Raw genomic sequence first — 19012 nt, 5'->3', positions numbered from 1 at the left:
GCCCACCCCACTGCCTCCTCCCCGCATCTCACCTCTGACCACTGTCCAAAGCCAGAGGAAATCTGGAGGCCCTCCTGGGGAGGTAGCACACTGGGCCAATCAAGTCAGATCAACGTCCTGTTTGCTGGGCTGTGGAGGACCCACTGCCCAGAGGGGGCCTCTGGGGAGGAGCTCAGGGCAAGGCCTTTGGGAGGTGGAGGGCTGGGGTGGGTGCTCCTGGAGTAGGTCCTTTTACACAACCTTCACTCCTGGCCTAACTCATGAGCTTCTGGAGGCTTCCTCCCTGGGCTGGATCTCCTCCACCTGGTCACCAGCACCCAGGTTCAGGGCATGTCTCTGAGACCCCCCAGGACCCCCTCCCCTAATGCTTTGCCTGGTGTCTGCCACACAGCAAGGGCTCAGTAATGACTTGGGGATTGAATTCAAGTTGTCAATGCTGCTTTCTCCCTTCAGCCTGCCAGAAGGTCTCTTCCACATTTCTGCAGGAAGCCCTCCAGGACCTCCCCTTGCTCAGGCTGGACATGGGATGCTCTTCCCCTCACCCCCTGCCACTTCCCCTCCTCCTGCCTACCAAGGGGACCTGCCTGGGATGTGAATTCCCCTCTGGTTTGGGGTCCCACTCCCCCAGAAGGCCCGAGGCCTTCTTCCCAGGCTCCCCCACCTCCAGGAAGCTCACCTTGATGATGTCCTCATTGTCAGATTCGCATTCCACCAGGGCAGAGACATCTAGGACAAGGCCAGTCACCTCGATGGCAATGACCTTGACAGGGATGGCCACCGTCCGGCCAGTCAGGATGGCTGTGTTGATGATCTCTGTGTCCTGCAGGGAAGAGAGGAGGGCGGGGCTCTACTGAGCTGCTTGACGTTCCCTGCTCTCCCAGGACCACCAGCCAAGCCCCGGCAGCCCTCAGCTGTCCCCACTCCTCAGATGCGTATCCTCCCCGTGGGGACGTGGGCAGACAGATGCATCTACCCGGTCTCACGTGCCTTCTCAGACGCTCTGCTCACTTGGACTCCTGTGGTAGCCTTCAGGGTCTACCCCACTCTGCTGCCAGAAAACAATGCTTCCCCAATCCTCCACCATCTCCTCTCAACATCTTCCATGCTCCTCCGGACTCAGGGTAACATCCAGCACATTTGCCTGGCTATTCCATGTGCCCCTGGGCTGGTCCCAGACAATCATTCCACGGCACTCTTCCTAAACCCATAGCGCCTTTGAACAAACTATTCCCATTCCCATCACCACACCTTTGCCCAGGAGATCCCCTGCCTAAAGCACCTTCCTCATCTTCTCTGACTACTGCATGATCTCCTCCTCCATGGGACCTTCAAGGCTCCACTGCATGGTCACCTCATCCAGGAAGCCACCCCCCCCCGCCCAAGTGGCCCCTCCACGGTGACTTCTCCCTCCTCCGTGCCCCTCAGCAGCCGCCGTCCCACTCCAGCACCAGGTGCAGAGCTCACCTGCCTCCTGTGAGTGCACTCACCATGGCCAGGGGCAGGATGGCCTGCACATCCCGCTGGATGACCGTCAGCTCGGTGACAGCCCGCTCCAGGTCAGGCAGGGCACCGTGGCCACGGTAGTCGATGTGCCACATGATCCTCCGCTTGACTGACTGGCTGGTGAAGTTCTCCATCTCAAAGTCCAGCTGCAGGATCTCCAGGGGCCCCTGGTCCTCCCTGCGCGGTGGGGGGAGGAAGGAGAGCCCAGGAGGAAGGGCTGGGAGCAGCTCAGGAGCTCCGAAACCCTCGCTGAGGACCCTAGCCCTCCTCAGTGGCCTTTCCCCGTGGCCCTCTGAGCCCTCCCCAGCCTGGCCTCCAGGGTCCCCAGAAAGTACGCCCCGGCCGTTCCGCCGGCCTGGCGTCCTCCGTCAAGAATTCCCCCACCCCTCCCCCGTGCTGTCCTGCAAAGAGGTGGGCAGAGGAGCCACCCTGGCTCACCAGAGGGGCAGCGGTGTGCCCTGGGCCCAGGACACATCCACGGTGGCTGTTGAATGCTTTGCCCCAGTCAGCAGCTCCGAGGTCACGTGCCACTGGCCACTCCGTGACTTGGTTCCTAGAAGGGTCACGCCCTTCTTGGCCTTCACTCTGGGACAAAGCAGGAAGAAGAAGAGGGAGGGGGTCAGCTTGGGGTCCAAGGGCTGCCCACGTGCCCACCATCCTTAGGCTGGGGCTGGGAGAAGGCGCGCAGGTGAGGAAGTTACCCTGAGTTCTAGACTCAAAGCCTGAAACGAATTTGGGGGATCTGGTATCGTGTAGCTTCAACCTCTGGCCCTAGTGGAAGCTGTAGTCCCTTCTATTATATCTCTGCCAGGTCTTTACCTCACCTCTACTTGCATACCTTAGTGACAGGGGATTCAGTACTTCTGCACGCATCCCATTACATCTTTAGAAAGTCCCTAAAAGGAGAAACTTCTTCCCTGTATGTAGCTGAAATAGAACAGCCGTGGGTTCTGTTGGGGGAAGGGAGGACAACTCTCTTCCACCTGAATAGACACCTGGGGAGGTGAGCAGGTGTCCTCTGAGTCTTCTTTTCTCCAGGCCTAAAATCTTCAGTTCCTCCGATTGTTGATCTTTTGCCATAGTTTCAAGTCGCCCATATCCTAGTCACCCTCCTCTGGACATTCTGAATACATAAGGTGTAGTGTCTTATACTAAATACAACACTTTAGCTCTAATTAACACTAACTAAAGCAGAATGATTATCACCTCCCGAATTCTACCTACTTTACTCCTTTTAACTCATATTCACATTCAGGTATTAATCGCTGAATTAGGTATGACTCTCTCCAGGAATACTTGAACTTTAAGGTAGTACATTCAGGACAGAAGGCAATACTTAAAGAAGTTGGAGGTTAATGGTGCTATTTCAGGTCCCATGTATAGTGCTTGGGTTGGTGGGGCCTTTCTTATATCCTCAGAATCACCCAACATGGCTCAAACCATGGGTTGCTACTGTGAGACATCATTATATTTTGTGGGGATGTGATATGACTGAAGGCATTTCTGAATTTGTGAACTTATTCCTTCACAAAGAAAGAGCTAAGACTCCTGAAAAGATTTCTCCCCACTCCAGGATTAGACAAATGTCCTGATGGACACTCTCCTGTTCATCTTTTTTTTTTTTTTTTTTTTTTTTTTTGCGGTACGCGGACCTCTCAGTGTTGTGGCCTCTCCCGTTGCGGAGCACAGGCTCCGACGTGCAGGCCCAGCGGCCATGGCTCACGGGCCCAGCCGCTCCGCGGCATGTGGGATCTTCCCGGACCGGGGCACGAACCTGTGTCCCCTGCATTGGCAGGCGGATTCTCAACCACTGTGCCACCAGGGAAGCCCTCCTGTTCATCTTTTGGCTCCCAGGCAAGGGGCTGCTCTCTGATCTCCATCTCTCCTCTTAGGCCTCAGTCTCCTCATCTGTAAAATAGGAGCGTTGCACCTGCTAATGTCTAAGGGCCCTTCCAGTCCCGATTCTATCATTCTGGATATCCGTGCTTGTGAAAATGGATGTTTCCTCTTCAGCATGACACCACTTCTGTGAGGTAGGGAGGACAGGGCAGACATTTTCGTGGCCATCAGGCGGATGAGAACACCGAGGCTCAGATAAGTGAGCTGTCTTCCTGAAGCTGCTCAAGTGATAACTGGAAGAGCTGGGATTAGGATGCTGGATGGGCAGGTCTGGGCGAGCCCTCTACAAGGGGTCAGGTGTGCATCAGGCCTTGGAAGGGAAGCCAGACCCCCGCCCATACCCCCCTACCTGAGAGTGAAGTGCTCCACGCTGGGGCTGGAGGGAGAGGAGGAGTTGGGGGCCAGGTAGAGGAGGACGCTGAGCACGTCCCCGGGCTTGAGGGGCCGGTCGGGCAGGCGGATCATCAGGTTGCTGTCCAGCCTGTGCTCCTGCAGGGCCCTTCTTGGGGGCGGGCGGAACAGGCTGATGCTCCCGATGCGCAGCAGGGGGTGCTGGGTCGGGCTCTCGGCCCGGGCCCCGCCCCCGGGCCCGGCACCCCGCCGTGTGCCTCCACAGCCTCCCGATGCATCCGGGGCATGGAGAGTGTAGTAGAGCTCGGCTTGCTGACTCTCCCCTGTCGCCTCGGGCTCCAGCCCATCTGGAGACTTGCGGCGGGCAGTGGGTGGTGCGGCTGGGGCCGGGGGCCCGAACCAAGCCAGGGGCAGCTCGGCCCGCACGAGACAGGTGGCCAGACCCCCGCTGAGGCGGCAGGAGCTCTTGACCTCCCGGGCATCCCGGAAGGCGTGCAGGCGGACGCAGGGCAGCCGCTCGGTGACGCCGAAGTCATCCCAGTCCCGGCCGGCCACGTAGAACAGCACCTGGGCCACGGGCTGCGAGGCAGGCACGCGGGGGTGGACGATGAAGGCTCGCACCTTCCAGCTGACCGTCAGGCGCTCGGGGATGTCCAGGGTGCTGGACGGCTGCAGGAGCTCCCGGGCCACCACCTGGCTGGTGCTGAAGGGTCCCAGGGAGACATTGAGGACGGGCAGCTCCTTGGTCTGGAACACCACGAAGGGCTCGGAGCGCTGCAGGGAGCCGTTGGTGACCGTGGGAGGCGTGCGCCGCGCCTCCCGCAGGAAGAAGGCCAGCCGCGTGTGTGACAGGCGGTAGCTGACCGGCAGCACCGGGCTGGCCTGCGGCCCCGGAGGGCTGGGGCTGGCCGGGTGGGAGCGGCCAGAGGCTGGGGACAGACAGAAGAAAGACCCCAGAGTGGTCAGGAGAGGCTGTGCTGAGACTCCAGGGCACCCCAGCCTCCCACCCTTACGGAGGGCCGTCCGCTCCCAGCCGAGCCCAGCTCAGCCCGGCTCTCCATCCTCCAGGCTCCAAGCCGGGCTCCAGCTTTGCTGGTGTGTTAGTTGCCCTCTTGCTGCCGATTCATTTCTTTATCTGCGATGCAGGGGTAAAGCTAATGCCGGTACAAAGAGTCGTGAAGCTTTAAGGAGGTTTTATCCTCTGGCATCTTCATTTGTAAAATGAGTATAAAAATTGTTTCTGCCTCAAAGAGCTATTGTGGGGACTTACCAAAGCCACGTGCGTAGAGGGCTAAGAGCAAGTGTGATGCCGAGGCGGTAAGTCTTCACTGTTACCACTATTAAAGGTACAGTACAGTACGTATTTAACGATTTAACATTGTTTATTAAAAGTAAACTATTATTCATGCGTTATTATGACAGGCAGTGGCTTATTTGACCCTCATCAAGCCTTTGAACCAGGTATTATTATGATCTCCATTGATTCACCCAGTTTTCTATCAGTAACTTCTCTTTTGGGAGAGCCTATTCTTACCTCTTACAAATGAAGGTGCCGGATGCTTAAATAACTTACCCAAGTCCCATGGGTGAAAGGGGCCAGCAGCTGGAGTTGAACCTGGGGCCACCTGGCTTTCAAACCCAAGTCACTACTCCTTTACTGCTCCACCTGCCTCAGCTGGTGCAGGGTCCCCAGGGATCCCACATCACCCCCCCCCATATGTACTGCCCCACAAACACACACCGGGAAGTTGATCCTCATCCCCCAAACCCAAACGTGGGCCTTGGGGTCTCGGGCTTGACTTCTCCCTTCTCTCGGCCACTCACCCCATCCTCGCAGGATTCCGCCAAGCTGTAGCAATTCTACCTCTTGGCTCTCTGGTCTGTCCCCGGCTGCCCCTGACCTCCATCCCCAGGCCCCTGCTCCAGCTTTGGCTTCATTCCTGTCGCTATGACAACATAACATAGCCTAAGTGGGTTTCACCTCTCCCCAGCTCTTCCCTTCCCTGGCATACCCTTCCCCCCTATAGCAGCCAGAGGGATTTGTTTCTCCCAGACATAGATGGGACCTTGTTGGCCCCTTACTCCCAGCTCAACACCTGTTGGACACTGTTAAGGAACAGGAAGGACCAAGATGGGGAGGTCTGAGGTTTGAGAACCAGTTCTGGATCTGCTGCTTAGAAAGCAGTTGGGTTGGCTGCTGTGCCCTGGCCCAGGTCATTACCCCAGATCCCACATGTGTGCCTGCAGCCAGCCTCCCTTCAGGGGGCAGGGACATGCTCTCAGAGACTCCAGTGGACCCCTGAGCCATGTTTCTCACCTTTAATGTTGTGTTGTCATTTGTCTTCGAGAATCAAGAAATCGCTCTATAATTTAGGTAACACAATGCAAACGTGTATTATTAAAGACTCTCCCTTCTGCTTACAGAACTCACCTTGCGCCTGAGCGTGGCATTCAGGCCCCTCTACAATGAGCTCCAGGCTCCCCTTTCCCCAGTATTCCTCTTCCCAGGCTCCTTCTGCCAGCATAACTGGACAACTTCTGGCTTTAGCGCTGGCCGATGCTGCCTTACTGCCCCTCCTATGTTCATGCTGTGCCCTCTGCATTGGATTCTCTCCTATCCTATCTACACACATCCAAATCCGAATCTTCCTCTAAGGCCCTGCTCAAATGCCACCTCCTCCACGAAGCCCTCCAAGATATGACCTCTACTCCTGGGAATTTCCTCAGAGCTTTGCCCTTCTCTGAGGGAACCTCTCATCCTACCTTGCGTGAGAGTTATCTATGAGGCCTTGCACTGAACAAGTCTTTAACAAACCACGGTTGATCTACACTGAGTGATTCACAGAGACCTCCGTCCCAAGGAGACTCCTAATCAGTGCTATGGTGGTTACTTGCCGCTTATGCATATTATCATGTTACCACCATCAATGAAACCTTGATGGTTCCGCAAATGTTCACACCCAATTCCTCATAAATGCGATGAACTAAAAATTCCCTGCCCTTGAGGCTCTGGTGTCTATGTCTGATGTTTTTAAATTTGTGGTTTAATTTTCTCATTTAACAAATGAGGCAATTGGCTTGGGGGCACAACAAAGGCCCTGGGTCAAGTGTCCTAAGAGGAGTGGCACCTGGTCTGTGTGACTTCTTAGGGCCCCGCTTGAGCAGTCCTTAGGACCAGCTGGTCCCTGGTCCTCTAGGCAGCCCACGCTTTAACCATCAGACTGCTCCCTCTGTTCCCAGGAGAACTCTGTTCTCAGGCCACCCTTCACTAGACGTCCTGCAGCCCTGAAAGGTAAGCCAGCTGCCGATGATGGGGTAGAGATGGGCAGCCTGGTCCCAGATGAGAATAGGAAGGCGTTTGGAGAGACGGGAGCCTTCCCTGCTGCTGCATGGAATCCCTGCCCCACGGTTACCACTGCAGTTTCTGGGAAGGTGTCCCTGCTGCCTGGGGCGAAGCTGGCCCAGGCACACATGTGGGGTCTGGGGTAATGACCTGGGCCAGAGCACAGCAGCCAACCAACTGCTTTCTAAGCAGCAGGAAGCAGGCAAACGGAGGCTTCAGGACTCAAGTTCAAGGCTTCTCCCTGCCACGCTCATGAGGCAACTTGCTTCCCATTTTGAGCCTCGGTTTCCATCTGTAAAATTGAGGAGGTGATATCAGCCCCCTCACAGGGATGTTGAGAGTAGCTGAAAGACCAAGGGGAGGAGGGGGCACTGCTACAGGTGGTGGGATGTCCAGGACCTGCAGCTGAGATGAGGAGAAGCCACCGTGCTTGTCCTGCTGGGGTTGGAGAAGGGCACGCTGTCCCTGAGCTGTAAGTGCTCAGGCCGAGTGGACCGGGTAGGGATGTGGACGTCAGAACCACCGGCCCTGTCTCGTTTACCATCCCCAGGAGACCCCAGAGGCTGCTAAGTGGCACTTAGTCCCCTTTGGCCCTCTCACCGTCCCAACCTCAGGCAGGGCCTGCCATCTGGACCCCTTGGAGGCACAGTGGGGCGGGGCCACCAGACAGACAGCAGACTCAGAGGGGCGCGGAGAAAGGGATTGGAGAAACGTGCTCGCGTGCACCCCTCCGCCCTCAGATTTTTGTTGAATGAATGCAATTCTCTGAATGAGCTGCCCAGCACTCACTGGGATGCCATGGGCTAATGAAAGCGCCCTCCATGGGGCATCCCAGAGGAGACTGGATGGCCAGTCAGGGCAGGGTTGCTGGGCTGGGGGTCTTGATCCCCCTCAGCAACCTTGCAGATAAGGAGACTGAGTTTCTGAAGCAGGAAGCAACTTATATTAAGAGGGCAACTAGCATTTAGAAAAGGGAGCCAGAAAAGATGGTATTAGGGTACTACGATTTTTGTACTGATGTCATCGTGACACAACACCGCCCCCCATCACCATCCATGAATCATTCTATCCTCTGGGGCCCTGAGACCCCTCTGTGGGCTGAGCAGGGGCGGGGGTGTTCCTGAGACCCCAGCACTAATCTCAGCTCTATGGCTCAATGACTCTGGAGCCTAAAGGAAGTTGCTTGATGTCTCTGGGCCCCAGTTTTCCCAGGGAGGTAGGGGAGACCCTGGAAGCCGTCTGGTGTGGTGGGGCTGCCGGGAGGAAGAGGAGACTGGGGGAGTTGCCAGCAGATCAAGTTTTTGGAGACACGAAGTGTGAATGTGTGTGCACACGTGCGTGTGCTGAGCTGCACGCTGGCCGGCATCTCACAAGGAGCTCTAAGCTCCGGGCATCACGGAGCGTGGAATGGGCTTGGGAAGGAAGAGCTGCTAGAAGGTTCCCTGAAGGAAGACGGATGGGGTAAGGGAGGGTCAACCCAGAGCCGAGCTCGGCCGGTTCCAGAGGTGAAGGAGGAGTGCTCCAGGGGTGCCGCTCGGGTGGACTTGCTGGCCTGGACCCGCCCCGCCTTGGAAACACCCAACACAACTCCCTCCAGTCTGAGGGGGGAGTGCGTGCGCACACACTCACACACTCATGCTCGTACACAGCCTGGCACACACCTGCTCGTCAGGCCCCCCACCAGGAAGCCCGTGACAGGGAGTTCGGAACCCCGGCCGCCCCCGGGCCTCTCACCTGCCCCACTCGGCTCCCCGGACCTCAGGCTCCACCTGCTGACTTCTGTTTCAGCCCAGCTCGCCCAGTGGACCAGACTTAGTACTGCCTTCCTGTCAGCAGCCTCCCCTCTCCTGGGAGCAGCGGTCGGATTCTGCCTCCGTCTAGGTGGCCTTGGGCCAGAGGAATCATTTGGGTCTGGCTTCCCTGCTCCTGTCTCCCTAGGGAAGGGCTCTCCCTGTCTCATCATGTCTCATGGTCAGCGTGACGTGCCCCCCTTCCAAATTCATACGTCCAAGTGCTAACCCCCAGCACCTCCTAATGTGACTGTGTTTGGAGATGGGGGTCTTTAAAGAGGTAATTAAGTTAAAATGAGGTCATACGGGTGGGTCCTAATCCAATATGGCTGGTGTCCTTAAATGAGGGGATTGGGACACAGACACACACAAGGGGGGAGACCATGTGAAGACACAGGGAGAAGGCGGCCGTCTACAAGCCAAGGAGAGAAGCCTCAGAAGGAACCCACCCTGCTATCACCTTGATCTCAGACTCCCAGCCTCCAGAACTGTGAGAAAAGACATTTCTGTTGTTTTTGTAAAAGTCTCTGGGACTTCGCTATGGCAGCCCGAGCAGGTTCATAATAGATGGGGATGAGCTATTTCTGTCCCTCACAGCCTCAGTTTCCCCAGTAAGACGTGGAGATACCGTATGGGGGTGGAGGAGGAAGACAGGCTGGGATCATGCAGCTTTTGTAGGCAGGGATAATGATGGAGGCTGAGGCGTTCCCAGCCCCTGCCCTGACTGTGCCTGGCATGTGACCCTTCCTAGCTGAGCAGAGCCAGCTCCTTCCTCCCTCAGCCCTGGAGGGCACATCCGGCTCTTAACAGCTTGGTAACTAAGGATGAGGTGTCTGTGGATGTAAGAGGTCTGAACTCCCATCTCCTCCACCTCCACCCATCCCCTCTCCCACCAGCTCCCCTGGGCCCTGAACCTGCCCACCTCAGGGACCCTTGGGAGCACCGTCCTGGGGCCACTTCAAGCCTATGCTCAGCTGAGAGCCAGCAGCCTTCATCCTTCCCTTCTTGTTCCAGAACGAGACTAAGGCATGAAGAGAGGCTTCACTGGAGCTAAAGAAGGGCACTGGACCCACCAGCACCCAAGAGATTTGCCCAGGAGGTGGGGTGTGGGGGTCCCCGCATCCTTCCATGCCCAGCTTAGGCATCACCTCCTCCCTGAAGCCCTCCCGGATACCTCCACTGCCACCACTGCTTTGTTCTGTCCAGCTCTGGCTCTGGCTGATCAGGAGCTTGGCCCTGGTATAAGAGATGCAAATAATCAATGATCTGCCTCAGCCACTTCTGTGAATTTTTCCTGGGGGGCAGGATGCTGGTCCGTGGGCCCCTTCGTCTCTCAAGCCACCTCCAATCCAACACTAGAAGGCAGGTACTTGTTTATGCTTTTGTTTTTCCAGCTGGATTGGGATCTGGGCAGGCACTGGGTCTGGACCAGCTTTGCATAGTGCCCGGCGTGGCACACGATCGGTGCTTAACAAATGTCAGTTCTACCCTCTTATAAGGCTGGGGGCACCTGCTCAGGGTCATTGGCTGGAGAGAGGCCCTCCCTTTTCGTCTCAGGCTGGCCCTAGGTGTCTGGGAGTGCAGCAGGGGCCTTTGCCCAGCCCCAGATAAGCTTCACACCTTCTCCCCAGGCACAGAGGCCAGCCCCTCTCCCCAAACTATAGAATAGATAAATGAATCTGTGTGAAGGCTAGGGCCAGGCAGCCTGGGGGAGGGGGCGCCTCTGGCCACCTCCCTGCATCTAATCAAGATCAGATGCCTCCTGCTTCTATCTCTAATTGTCCCCAAATTAAAACTAATCGCTTGTAAATCAGAAAAAAATAAAAGATTGTCATCAGCTTTGGTGAGTTTGAGGCTGAGGGGCACAGCAGGGCATGCCAGCAGGGCCAGAGGACACGGGGCTGTGCTGGGAGAGGGATTGGCCTGCTCACCTGTGTGTGTGTGTGTGTGTGTGTGTGTAAGAGCCACACCCGAGGTCCAGTGCTTGGGGATCCTTCTGCTCTTACTCCTGAACTTGCCTGAATCTAAGAATCAGCCAGAGAAAACAAAAGAGCAATAGCAAACAGATTCTCAGGCTGGATCCAGGCAGACACAATCACAATGTCCGGGGAGAGACCTGGTAATCTGTGTTTATTAAGGATCCCAGGTGTTGATATTATCTTAGGAGTTTGGACCACACAGCGCTAAGCAGGAAGGGCTGGGAGATGCCAAAGGGGTCATGACCTGCATGGCATAATGTGGTGATGCTGAGGGTGCAAGATGAAGCCCCCAGAGCCCAGAACAGTGCTGGGCACACACTGGTGCCAGTTCTACAAAGGGATGAATGAACGGGTGAGAGGAGGTGAGAGCCAGGTTTGATGCAGGTGGTGAGGATCCTAGTGAAATCGAGCAGGACCCTGGAGGGCCCTCCGGGGTACAAAAGCCTTTCCCTGTCCCCCATTTCTTGTCTGTAGGAAAAAGGCTTCGGTCTCCTAGGCCTTCCCAGAGTTCCACAGAGCAGGCACAAGCAGTTAGTGATTTGGACAATAGAGTCACAGGGCTCCTAACTCCTCCTGCAGGGGTGTAAATAACAATCTGATGCATACCTTTGAGTTGTTCGACCGAAACTAAGACCCCCACCCAGGTGGAGGGTGGTGCCTACATGCTGACCACAAGCACGTAGACCTCAGAACGGCTGGAACCAGAAGGTTGAGATTCTGGAAATATCACCCTGTTACCTCACCACCAACCAATCAGAAGAAGGTCCACAAGCTGGTCACGCATGCTCTGACCCTCTCCCCTGGCATCATCTTAAAAAACCCTCGCCTGAAAGCCATCGGGGAGTTCAGGTCTTTAGAGTACAAGCCGCTCGTTCTCCTTGCTTGGCCCTTGCAGTAAACCTTTCTCTGCTCCAAACTCCAACGTTTCTGTTTGTTTGGCATCGGGCACATGGACTTGGGTTTGACAGCACTGGGGGCCATGCGGTCCAGGATCAAGAGGCCAGGGATGGGCTATGCACAGTGACCCCTCCCAACCCAGACCTCCAGGCCCACAGGAGGGGTGTGACCTAGGGTGTACCCTCCCCTGGCCCAGGACAGTGGCTGTGGAGGAAACCCTCCACTGAGGACCCTGAAGAGCTAGAATAGGGCTCTCACTGGTAGGAGGGATGCTTGTGTTCCAGCCCTGCTCTTCCTTGGCTGATGGGTGGATCGGACCCAGGGCAAGCATGTCATTTCTGCACCCCAAGGCCCTGTTTCTCCATCAGCAAAGTGGGGAATTAGCAACCAATATACCAGTTGCTCCAGAGCGGGGTGCTGAAGTAGAAAAAAACTATGTCTTGAGAAAGGTTTTAGTTTTTAAATTAGTGATACCTGGTGTTAGTAAGTGTTTTAAGATATGGGGCGATCATATGGCCTACTGTCGGAGGGTAAACTAGGCAAGCTTTCTAGAAAGCAATTTCAAAATATGTTTTAAAGTCCTTGAAACCGTTCATGCTCCTTGCCCCAGTAACTCTGCCTTTGGGAATCTAATAAGCAGAATTCGGCTCAAAGATTTATGTGGAAAGATATTCACCACAATGTTCTCTTTATTAGTAAAAAATTAGAAACAACCTAAATGTCCAAACACAGGGTATGGTTAAATAAAAGCAAATGGCTAAGCATGGAGGTTTCCAAAGATTTTTTTACTCAGGTTGGAAAATGCTCCCAAAATAGTTTTTTTTTTTTTTGCGGTACGCAAGCCTCTCACTGTCGTGGCCTCTCCCGTTGCGGAGCACAGGCTCTGGACGTGCAGGCACAGCGGCCATGGCTCACGGGACCAGCCGCTCCGCGGCATGTGGGATCTTCCCAGACTGGGGCACGAACCCGGGTCCCCTGCATCGGCAGGTGGACTCTCAACCACTGTGCCACCAGGGAAGCCCCCCAAAATAGTTTGAACTAAACAAAGGATGGTGAGAAACTGGCTACATGGCATGATATCAGTTTTTATGTAGACACTGGGAGGAAATACATCAAAATGCTATTGGTGGTTATCTCTGGGGGGGGTGAGGATTATGTGTGATTGTTATTTTTTACTTTATGCTTTTATGTATTTCTAGTTGTCTGCAAAGAACACGTATTGCTTGTAAAATTAGAAAGAAAACAATAAATGTCATTAAAAATGAAGGAAAGTGTTTGAAGCTATTCCAAGGATTAAAAAAAAAAAGGAAATTAAAAAAAAAGAAAGGAAGGAAGAAAGAACCCGTGTGGTTTGGGAGCCACACAAATTCATATACAAATCTCGGATCTGACACTTCTTAGCTGTGTGACCTTGGGCCAGTTACATAACCCCATCTGAGCCTCTACTTTCACACTTGTAAAATGAGAATAACAGAATCTATTTCATAGAGTTGTCATGACTAAATGAGCAAATTGCTTGGTGTAGTTCCTGGAACAGAGTCAGTGATCAGGGTTCATTCATTCATTCATTCATTCATCACTTATTGGTTATTTAGTGCTGAGAGGAGGGAAGCGCTGACCTGCTTTTCTCCAGCACTTCTTGGTGCATTGTTTAGCTCATGGTAGGTCCCCTGTCAAAGTCTGTTAAGTTAAATAGGACAAGTACAGAGGTGACAGGCACATGAAGCAGAATGTCCCAGGGACCTCAAAAGCAGCACTGAGGCTGGAAGGAGGGCTAGTTGTTGGGGGCTGTGAAGAACCCAGAGCAGGAAGCTCTATGTGACCTTGAGCAGCTTCCTCCTCTCTCTGGGCCTCGGTTTCCTCATCTAGGAGAAGAGGCTGGTCCCTGCTCAGCCTGCCATATGTGACTTAGGGCTGGGCAGGGGCCATGTGTGCAGGGAAGCCTGGTGGGTTCTGAAGCAGGCAGGGGCGGCTGGATAAAGGGGAGGTGACAGCTGGGCCCAGTGGTCCCAGACATGGCCCTCCCACCGCCCCGCTAGGACAGGGCCTCTACCTACCGTTGAGCAGTTTGGATCTTGCACAAAGATGCTAAAGCCCAGCCCCAGATCTGCTCACCAAGCCCGGCACCTAGTGTGGGGCTGCTTCTGTCTTTTTCCAAGCTGACAGAGATGCCGTATAGGCTGGTCCATACTGGCGTGTTCCCACCCAAGGTGGGACTGTGGTAATCCACCCCTTGGAGGAGGAGTCCAGCCGGTAATCCACCCCTTGGAGGAGGAGTCCAGCCGGTACTCCACCCGTTGGAGGAGGAGTCCAGCCTGTAATCCACCCCTTGGAGGAGGAGTCCAGCCTGTAATCCACCCCTTGGAGGAGGAGTCCAGCCGGTAATCCACCCCTTGGAGGAGGAGTCCAGCCGGTAATTACACCCCTTGGAGGAGGAGTCCAGCCGGTAATCCACCCCTTGGAGGAGGAGTCCAGCCGGTAATCCCCCCCTTGGAGGAGGAGTCCAGCCGGTAATCCACCCCTTGGAGGAGGAGTCCAGCCTGTAATCCACCCCTTGGAGGAGGAGTCCAGCCGGTAATCCACCCCTTGGAGGAGGAGTCCAGCCTGTAATCCACCCCTTGGAGGAGGAGTCCAGCCTGTAATCCACCCCTTGGAGGAGGAGTCCAGCCGGTACTCCACCCGTTGGAGGAGGAGTCCAGCCGGTACTCCACCTCTTGGAGGAGGAGTCCAGCCTGTAATCCACCCCTTGGAGGAGGAGTCCAGCCTGTAATCCACCCCTTGGAGGAGGAGTCCAGCCTGTAATCCACCCCTTGGAGGAGGAGTCCAGCCTGTAATCCCCCCATTGGAGGAGGAGTCCAGCCAGTAATCCCCCCCTTGGAGGAGGAGTCCAGCCGGTACTCCACCTCTTGGAGGAGGAGTCCAGCCTGTAATCCACCCCTTGGAGGAGGAGTCCAGCCTGTAATCCACCCCTTGGAGGAGGAGTCCAGCCAGTAATCCACCCCTTGGAGGAGGAGTCCAGCCTGTAATCCACCCCTTGGAGGAGGAGTCCAGCCGGTAATCCCCCCCTTGGAGGAGGAGTCCAGCCGGTACTCCCCCCCTTGGAGGAGGAGTCCAGCCTGTAATCCCCCCCTTGGAGGAGGAGTCCAGCCAGTATTCCCCCCCCTTGGAGGAGGAGTCCAGCCTGTAACCCACCCCTTGGAGGAGGAATCCAGCCTGTAATCCACCCCTTGGAGGAGGAGTCCAGCCGAGGAGAGGGTGACTCCCTGACATCCACCTCCTCCCTGAGCGCCACTGCATCTCCCTCCTCCCCCTGGCTCTGCTCTTTCCCAAAGCAGCTCCGGGCAGGGCTGCATGTCCCCCATCAACCCGGTCCTCTGGCCCCTGTGTCCCCAACACTGAGGGCCGCTGTGTGCCTGCAGCCTGGGCTGGGCTGCGGGCAGCAGGAACTGCAGGGGAGGACATCCAGCCAGTGAATATGTGAGAACTCCCTGCAGCGCGGGGGCGGGGTCAGGGCTGGCCACTGAAGGCTGCAGCCATCCACAGCCCCCAGTGGCTCCTGCCGTCTCCTAGGAGGCTATAAATCCTGGGGAGGCAGCTTCCCCATACTGTCCCCATGCCCCACCCGGCTGGAGCACAACATTGGAATAAGTAAGCTGGGGGAGGGGCCAGCGGAGGGGTCCCCTTCCCCCACTTGGCCCTAAATTCCCTCCTGCCTGCTCACTGCCAGCAGCACTGGTGATTGGCCAGGTCATTTCCTCCTATCTGCCTGGGAACTCCCCGTGTCTTAGTTAAAGGGATGGCAGGGTCCCTACTCCCACATTTTACCGATAAAGAAACTTGAGGGTCTGGAAGGCTCCCGTCAGACTGGCTCTGCCAGGTATTAGCTGTGTGACCTTAAGCAAGTGGCTTAGCATCCTTCTACTGGGTTTCCTAAACTGTAAAAGGAGGTGATAGTGGCCCCTCTTTGAGAAGGTTGCTTTAAGAATGAAATGCTCATGTTATAAGATTACCTGCAAGGCACTTCAACCATGCCTGACACCCAGTTAGCCCTCTTTAAAGGTCAGCTGTTGTTTGGGTGTGATTACCACCATCATGAAACAGATCCCCACACAACCTCCTGAGTCGGGGTTCTCCTGGCCATTCCTTTTGCTTCCTCAGCCTAAAGTCCTTCCCTCCACCGGACCAGATGCTACCGCTCAGCTATGCCCCCTTGTCTCGTCTTGTCTTGGAGAACAAAGGAGGAAATCAGAGAGATGTAGGTGGAGGAAGAGAGGAGGGAAGGAGCAGATACTGGCGGATGCAAGAAGGAACCGAGCTCAGCTGACTTGGGAGCTAGGGATGCTTCCCGGGGTTCAGCGGAGGACCAGGGCACTGGAAGATCAGGCAGCCACGGGTCCCCAAGAAGTTACTGCTGGGACAGCCCCTATGTGCTGGAAATGACCATCTAGTCTTGCTCCAGAGCACCTGGAGGGCACCTGAGGCCCCCGGGGTGGGGGTGGGGTTGGGGGAAGGCCTGCTGGGTACCCAGCAAGGTAGATCACAACCCACGGGAACAGGGCTCTCATTTCCCTGGTCGTCCCAGGGGCACCTTCTTACCGTCTGGAGGCTCGCTGCCAGATGGGGAGCTCGAGGAAAGGTCTCCTGGTCTTGAGAGACTATTTGGGCCGGGGATCATTCGCTCCTCCTCCAGCTTCTGCTCTCGTGGCATCCTGTAAGCTACATGTGACACTGGGGTGCAGAGCCTCGGGGCCCGAGAGAGAGGGTGAGAAAGGGTAGCCCGGGAGTTAGTGATACAGACCTCTTGGGGGCGAGGACCTTGAGATGGACAACTCAGATGGTGTCCCTGGGCTGGAGGAGCCTGAGCTCAGAGGTAGGGCTCCTGGCGGGGGCGGGAGTGTGGCGGGGGGCAGGAGAGGAGGGGCATCAGCTCCGGGGACAGAAGCTGTCCCTGCCCCTTCCAAGTGCACAGCGACCCTACCCCTGTAAGTTGTGAGCATGTGTCTGTCTGTTGGTCCATCTGCATTTGTGATCTCAGGATCAGGATCAGAGGCTCAAACAGGCTCCTGAAGACAAGGAGGCCTTGTATTTCCAGGCAAGCATCCCTCACCCCGGGAACATCTCTTTTATAATTTATTTCTGAAAATCTGGAGGGGCCTCATCCTCACCCCTGCCCCCAGCAACAACCGGCAAGGCCAGGGCACACCCTTGGCCCCAGACCTCAGTCCGCCCAGCCTAATGGGCCAGATGTGAGGTCCCTTCTGTTATGCAGAAGGCTCAGGGCTCAGGTGGGGAGGGAGAGGGTCTGGTTCATCTGCTGCCAGGTCTGCCGGTGGCTATGGGACCAGGGACAGAAGGCAGCTGTGGGAACAGCTCCTTGTCCCTGGTGGACAGATGGCCCTGCTCCCACAGCCCTCTTGGACCCCACCTTCACCCCCACACTCGCCTCTCATGGGGCCTGCTGCAAAGCCACCTGATGTGGTCTTTTGGGGAAGGGCCTTTTTGAGACAAAGGCCTGCCTTTGCCGGTCCAGTCCTCAGGCAAACAAGGGCCAGGGACCTCGGGCAGGGAAGAGGGGTGGACAGCAGTGGGGGATGGGCACCCTCCAAGGGAGTGGGTCTGAGGGAGGTCACCCTGTGTAGGAGAACTGGCCCCTCCCCCAAGGACCTGGAAACCCGGGCTTGACCTACTCGGCTGACCTACCTAACCAGATCGCTGGTCAGGCTGCCAGGGAGGGCTTGAGGAGGGCGAGAGAAAGAGCAGAAATAGGCAAGGATGGGGGTGGGAACTGAGAGGTACAGAGGGAAAGGAAACAGGAGGGAAGAGTCGGGGTGGGGAGAGAGAGAGAGAGGAGGTAACCCTAGCCTGGTGGGTGGCGAGTGGGAGGCTGCGGGGGGGCCAGGCCCCCCAGGAACCCCTGTAAATGTGTACAGCCCAGCCTGGGAGCTGAGCGAGCTGCAGCGGGAGCAGCGGGGGAGGGGAGCGCGGGGGAGGGGCTGCTCTCTGAGTTACACTAAATGACTAATGTGCATTATCCTAATTATAGCGGAGCAAGCTGAGCCTTCCCACTGGCACAGCCGCCTGCATCTCCTAATAAACAATTAGCGGCAAACAACAGAAAAAGAAAGTGTGTGTGTGAGAGAGAGAGCGACGGGTGGGGGTGGTTTTGAGCTGGGCTTTGCGGGGGGGGCGGGGGTAGCTGGGGAACCACATCACTCTTCCAGCTCATTCCACCAGGTCAGGGGTCAGGGTTGCAGCAAACAGCAGGGCCCCAGAGGTATAGGGCAGGCCAGCTCATATTTAGAGGCTGCTTATGGGGTGCAGGCACTGGGCTGGATCCCACCTTCCCACCTTCCTCACAATAACCCCCCCAACTAGCATCCCTGTTTTTTTTTTTTGCGGTACGCGGGCCTCTCACCGTTGTGGCCTCTCCCGTTGCGGAGCACAGGCTCCGGACGCGCAGGCCCAGCGGCCATGGCTCACAGGCCCAGCCGCTCCGTGGCATGTGGGATCTTCCCGGATCGGGGCACGAACCCGTGTCCTCTGCATTGGCAGGTGGACTCTCAACCACTGCGCCACCAGGGAAGCCCTAGCATCCCTGTTTTTGCCAATGAAGGAACCAAAGCTCAGAGAGGCTAAGGGGCTTGCCCAAGGACACACAGCTGGGGTTAGGCCCCGTCAGCCCTCCTGAGTTCCCTGAGCTCATTTATAAGGAGACTGGAAGCTGGGGACTGACTAGGCAATCAACTAAACTATGCTCCCAGATCAGCAGTGGAGGTGGGCATGATTATGAAGGTAAGATTTTCTTGCTGGTCCACAGTGCGTTTTCTGTGAACCATCTCTGATGTTTTGACAACAGTCCAGAGACGGGAGCCTTCTTCCGATGCCCATTTTAACTGAGGCTTAGAGACAGGCAGATATTTGTTTGAGGTCTTGGAGGTGTAGTGGCAGCTTGAGGTTTGGAAGTGACTCCTAATCCTTGGGGTGGGGTGGGGTGGGGTCCCTCAGTCCTGGGCAAACTGGCACAGTTGTTCACCCTAGGATGGAGGCCAACCATCCCTCTCTCTGCCCACAGGGTGCTGATGGGCCCTGAAAGGAAGAACTGAAAGTGTGCAGGGGTGACTCTGAGGCCTGGGCCAGTTTCCCAGGCAGGGGGTGGGGGATGGGAGCCCCTGGAAGATGAGCTCTGCCTGCCCATCGGGGAGAGACTCAGAGGATCAAAATCACAGCCCTGGATTCAAGTTGCTTAATCT

At 56.1% G+C, this 19012-nt stretch overlaps 1 protein-coding gene across 1 annotated transcript in view; it reads right to left on the bottom strand.

The window, feature by feature from the left end:
- Positions 1–19012, bottom strand: part of TMEM132E (transmembrane protein 132E) — a 51606-nt gene that overhangs the window by 8241 nt on the left and 24353 nt on the right. The window contains exons 2-5 of the mRNA XM_082605590.1: positions 3752–4682; positions 1942–2088; positions 1488–1680; positions 677–820 (exon numbers count right to left, since the gene is read on the bottom strand). Coding sequence (XP_082461716.1) covers positions 677–820; positions 1488–1680; positions 1942–2088; positions 3752–4682 — 1415 coding nt within the window. The remainder of the gene's footprint in view (positions 1–676; positions 821–1487; positions 1681–1941; positions 2089–3751; positions 4683–19012) is intronic.

Source organism: Mesoplodon mirus, assembly GCF_964341445.2.
Source record: "Mesoplodon mirus genome assembly, chromosome: 18".
Taxonomy (NCBI): Eukaryota; Metazoa; Chordata; class Mammalia; order Artiodactyla; family Ziphiidae; genus Mesoplodon; species Mesoplodon mirus.
This window is presented reverse-complemented; position numbering and strand designations above follow the sequence as displayed.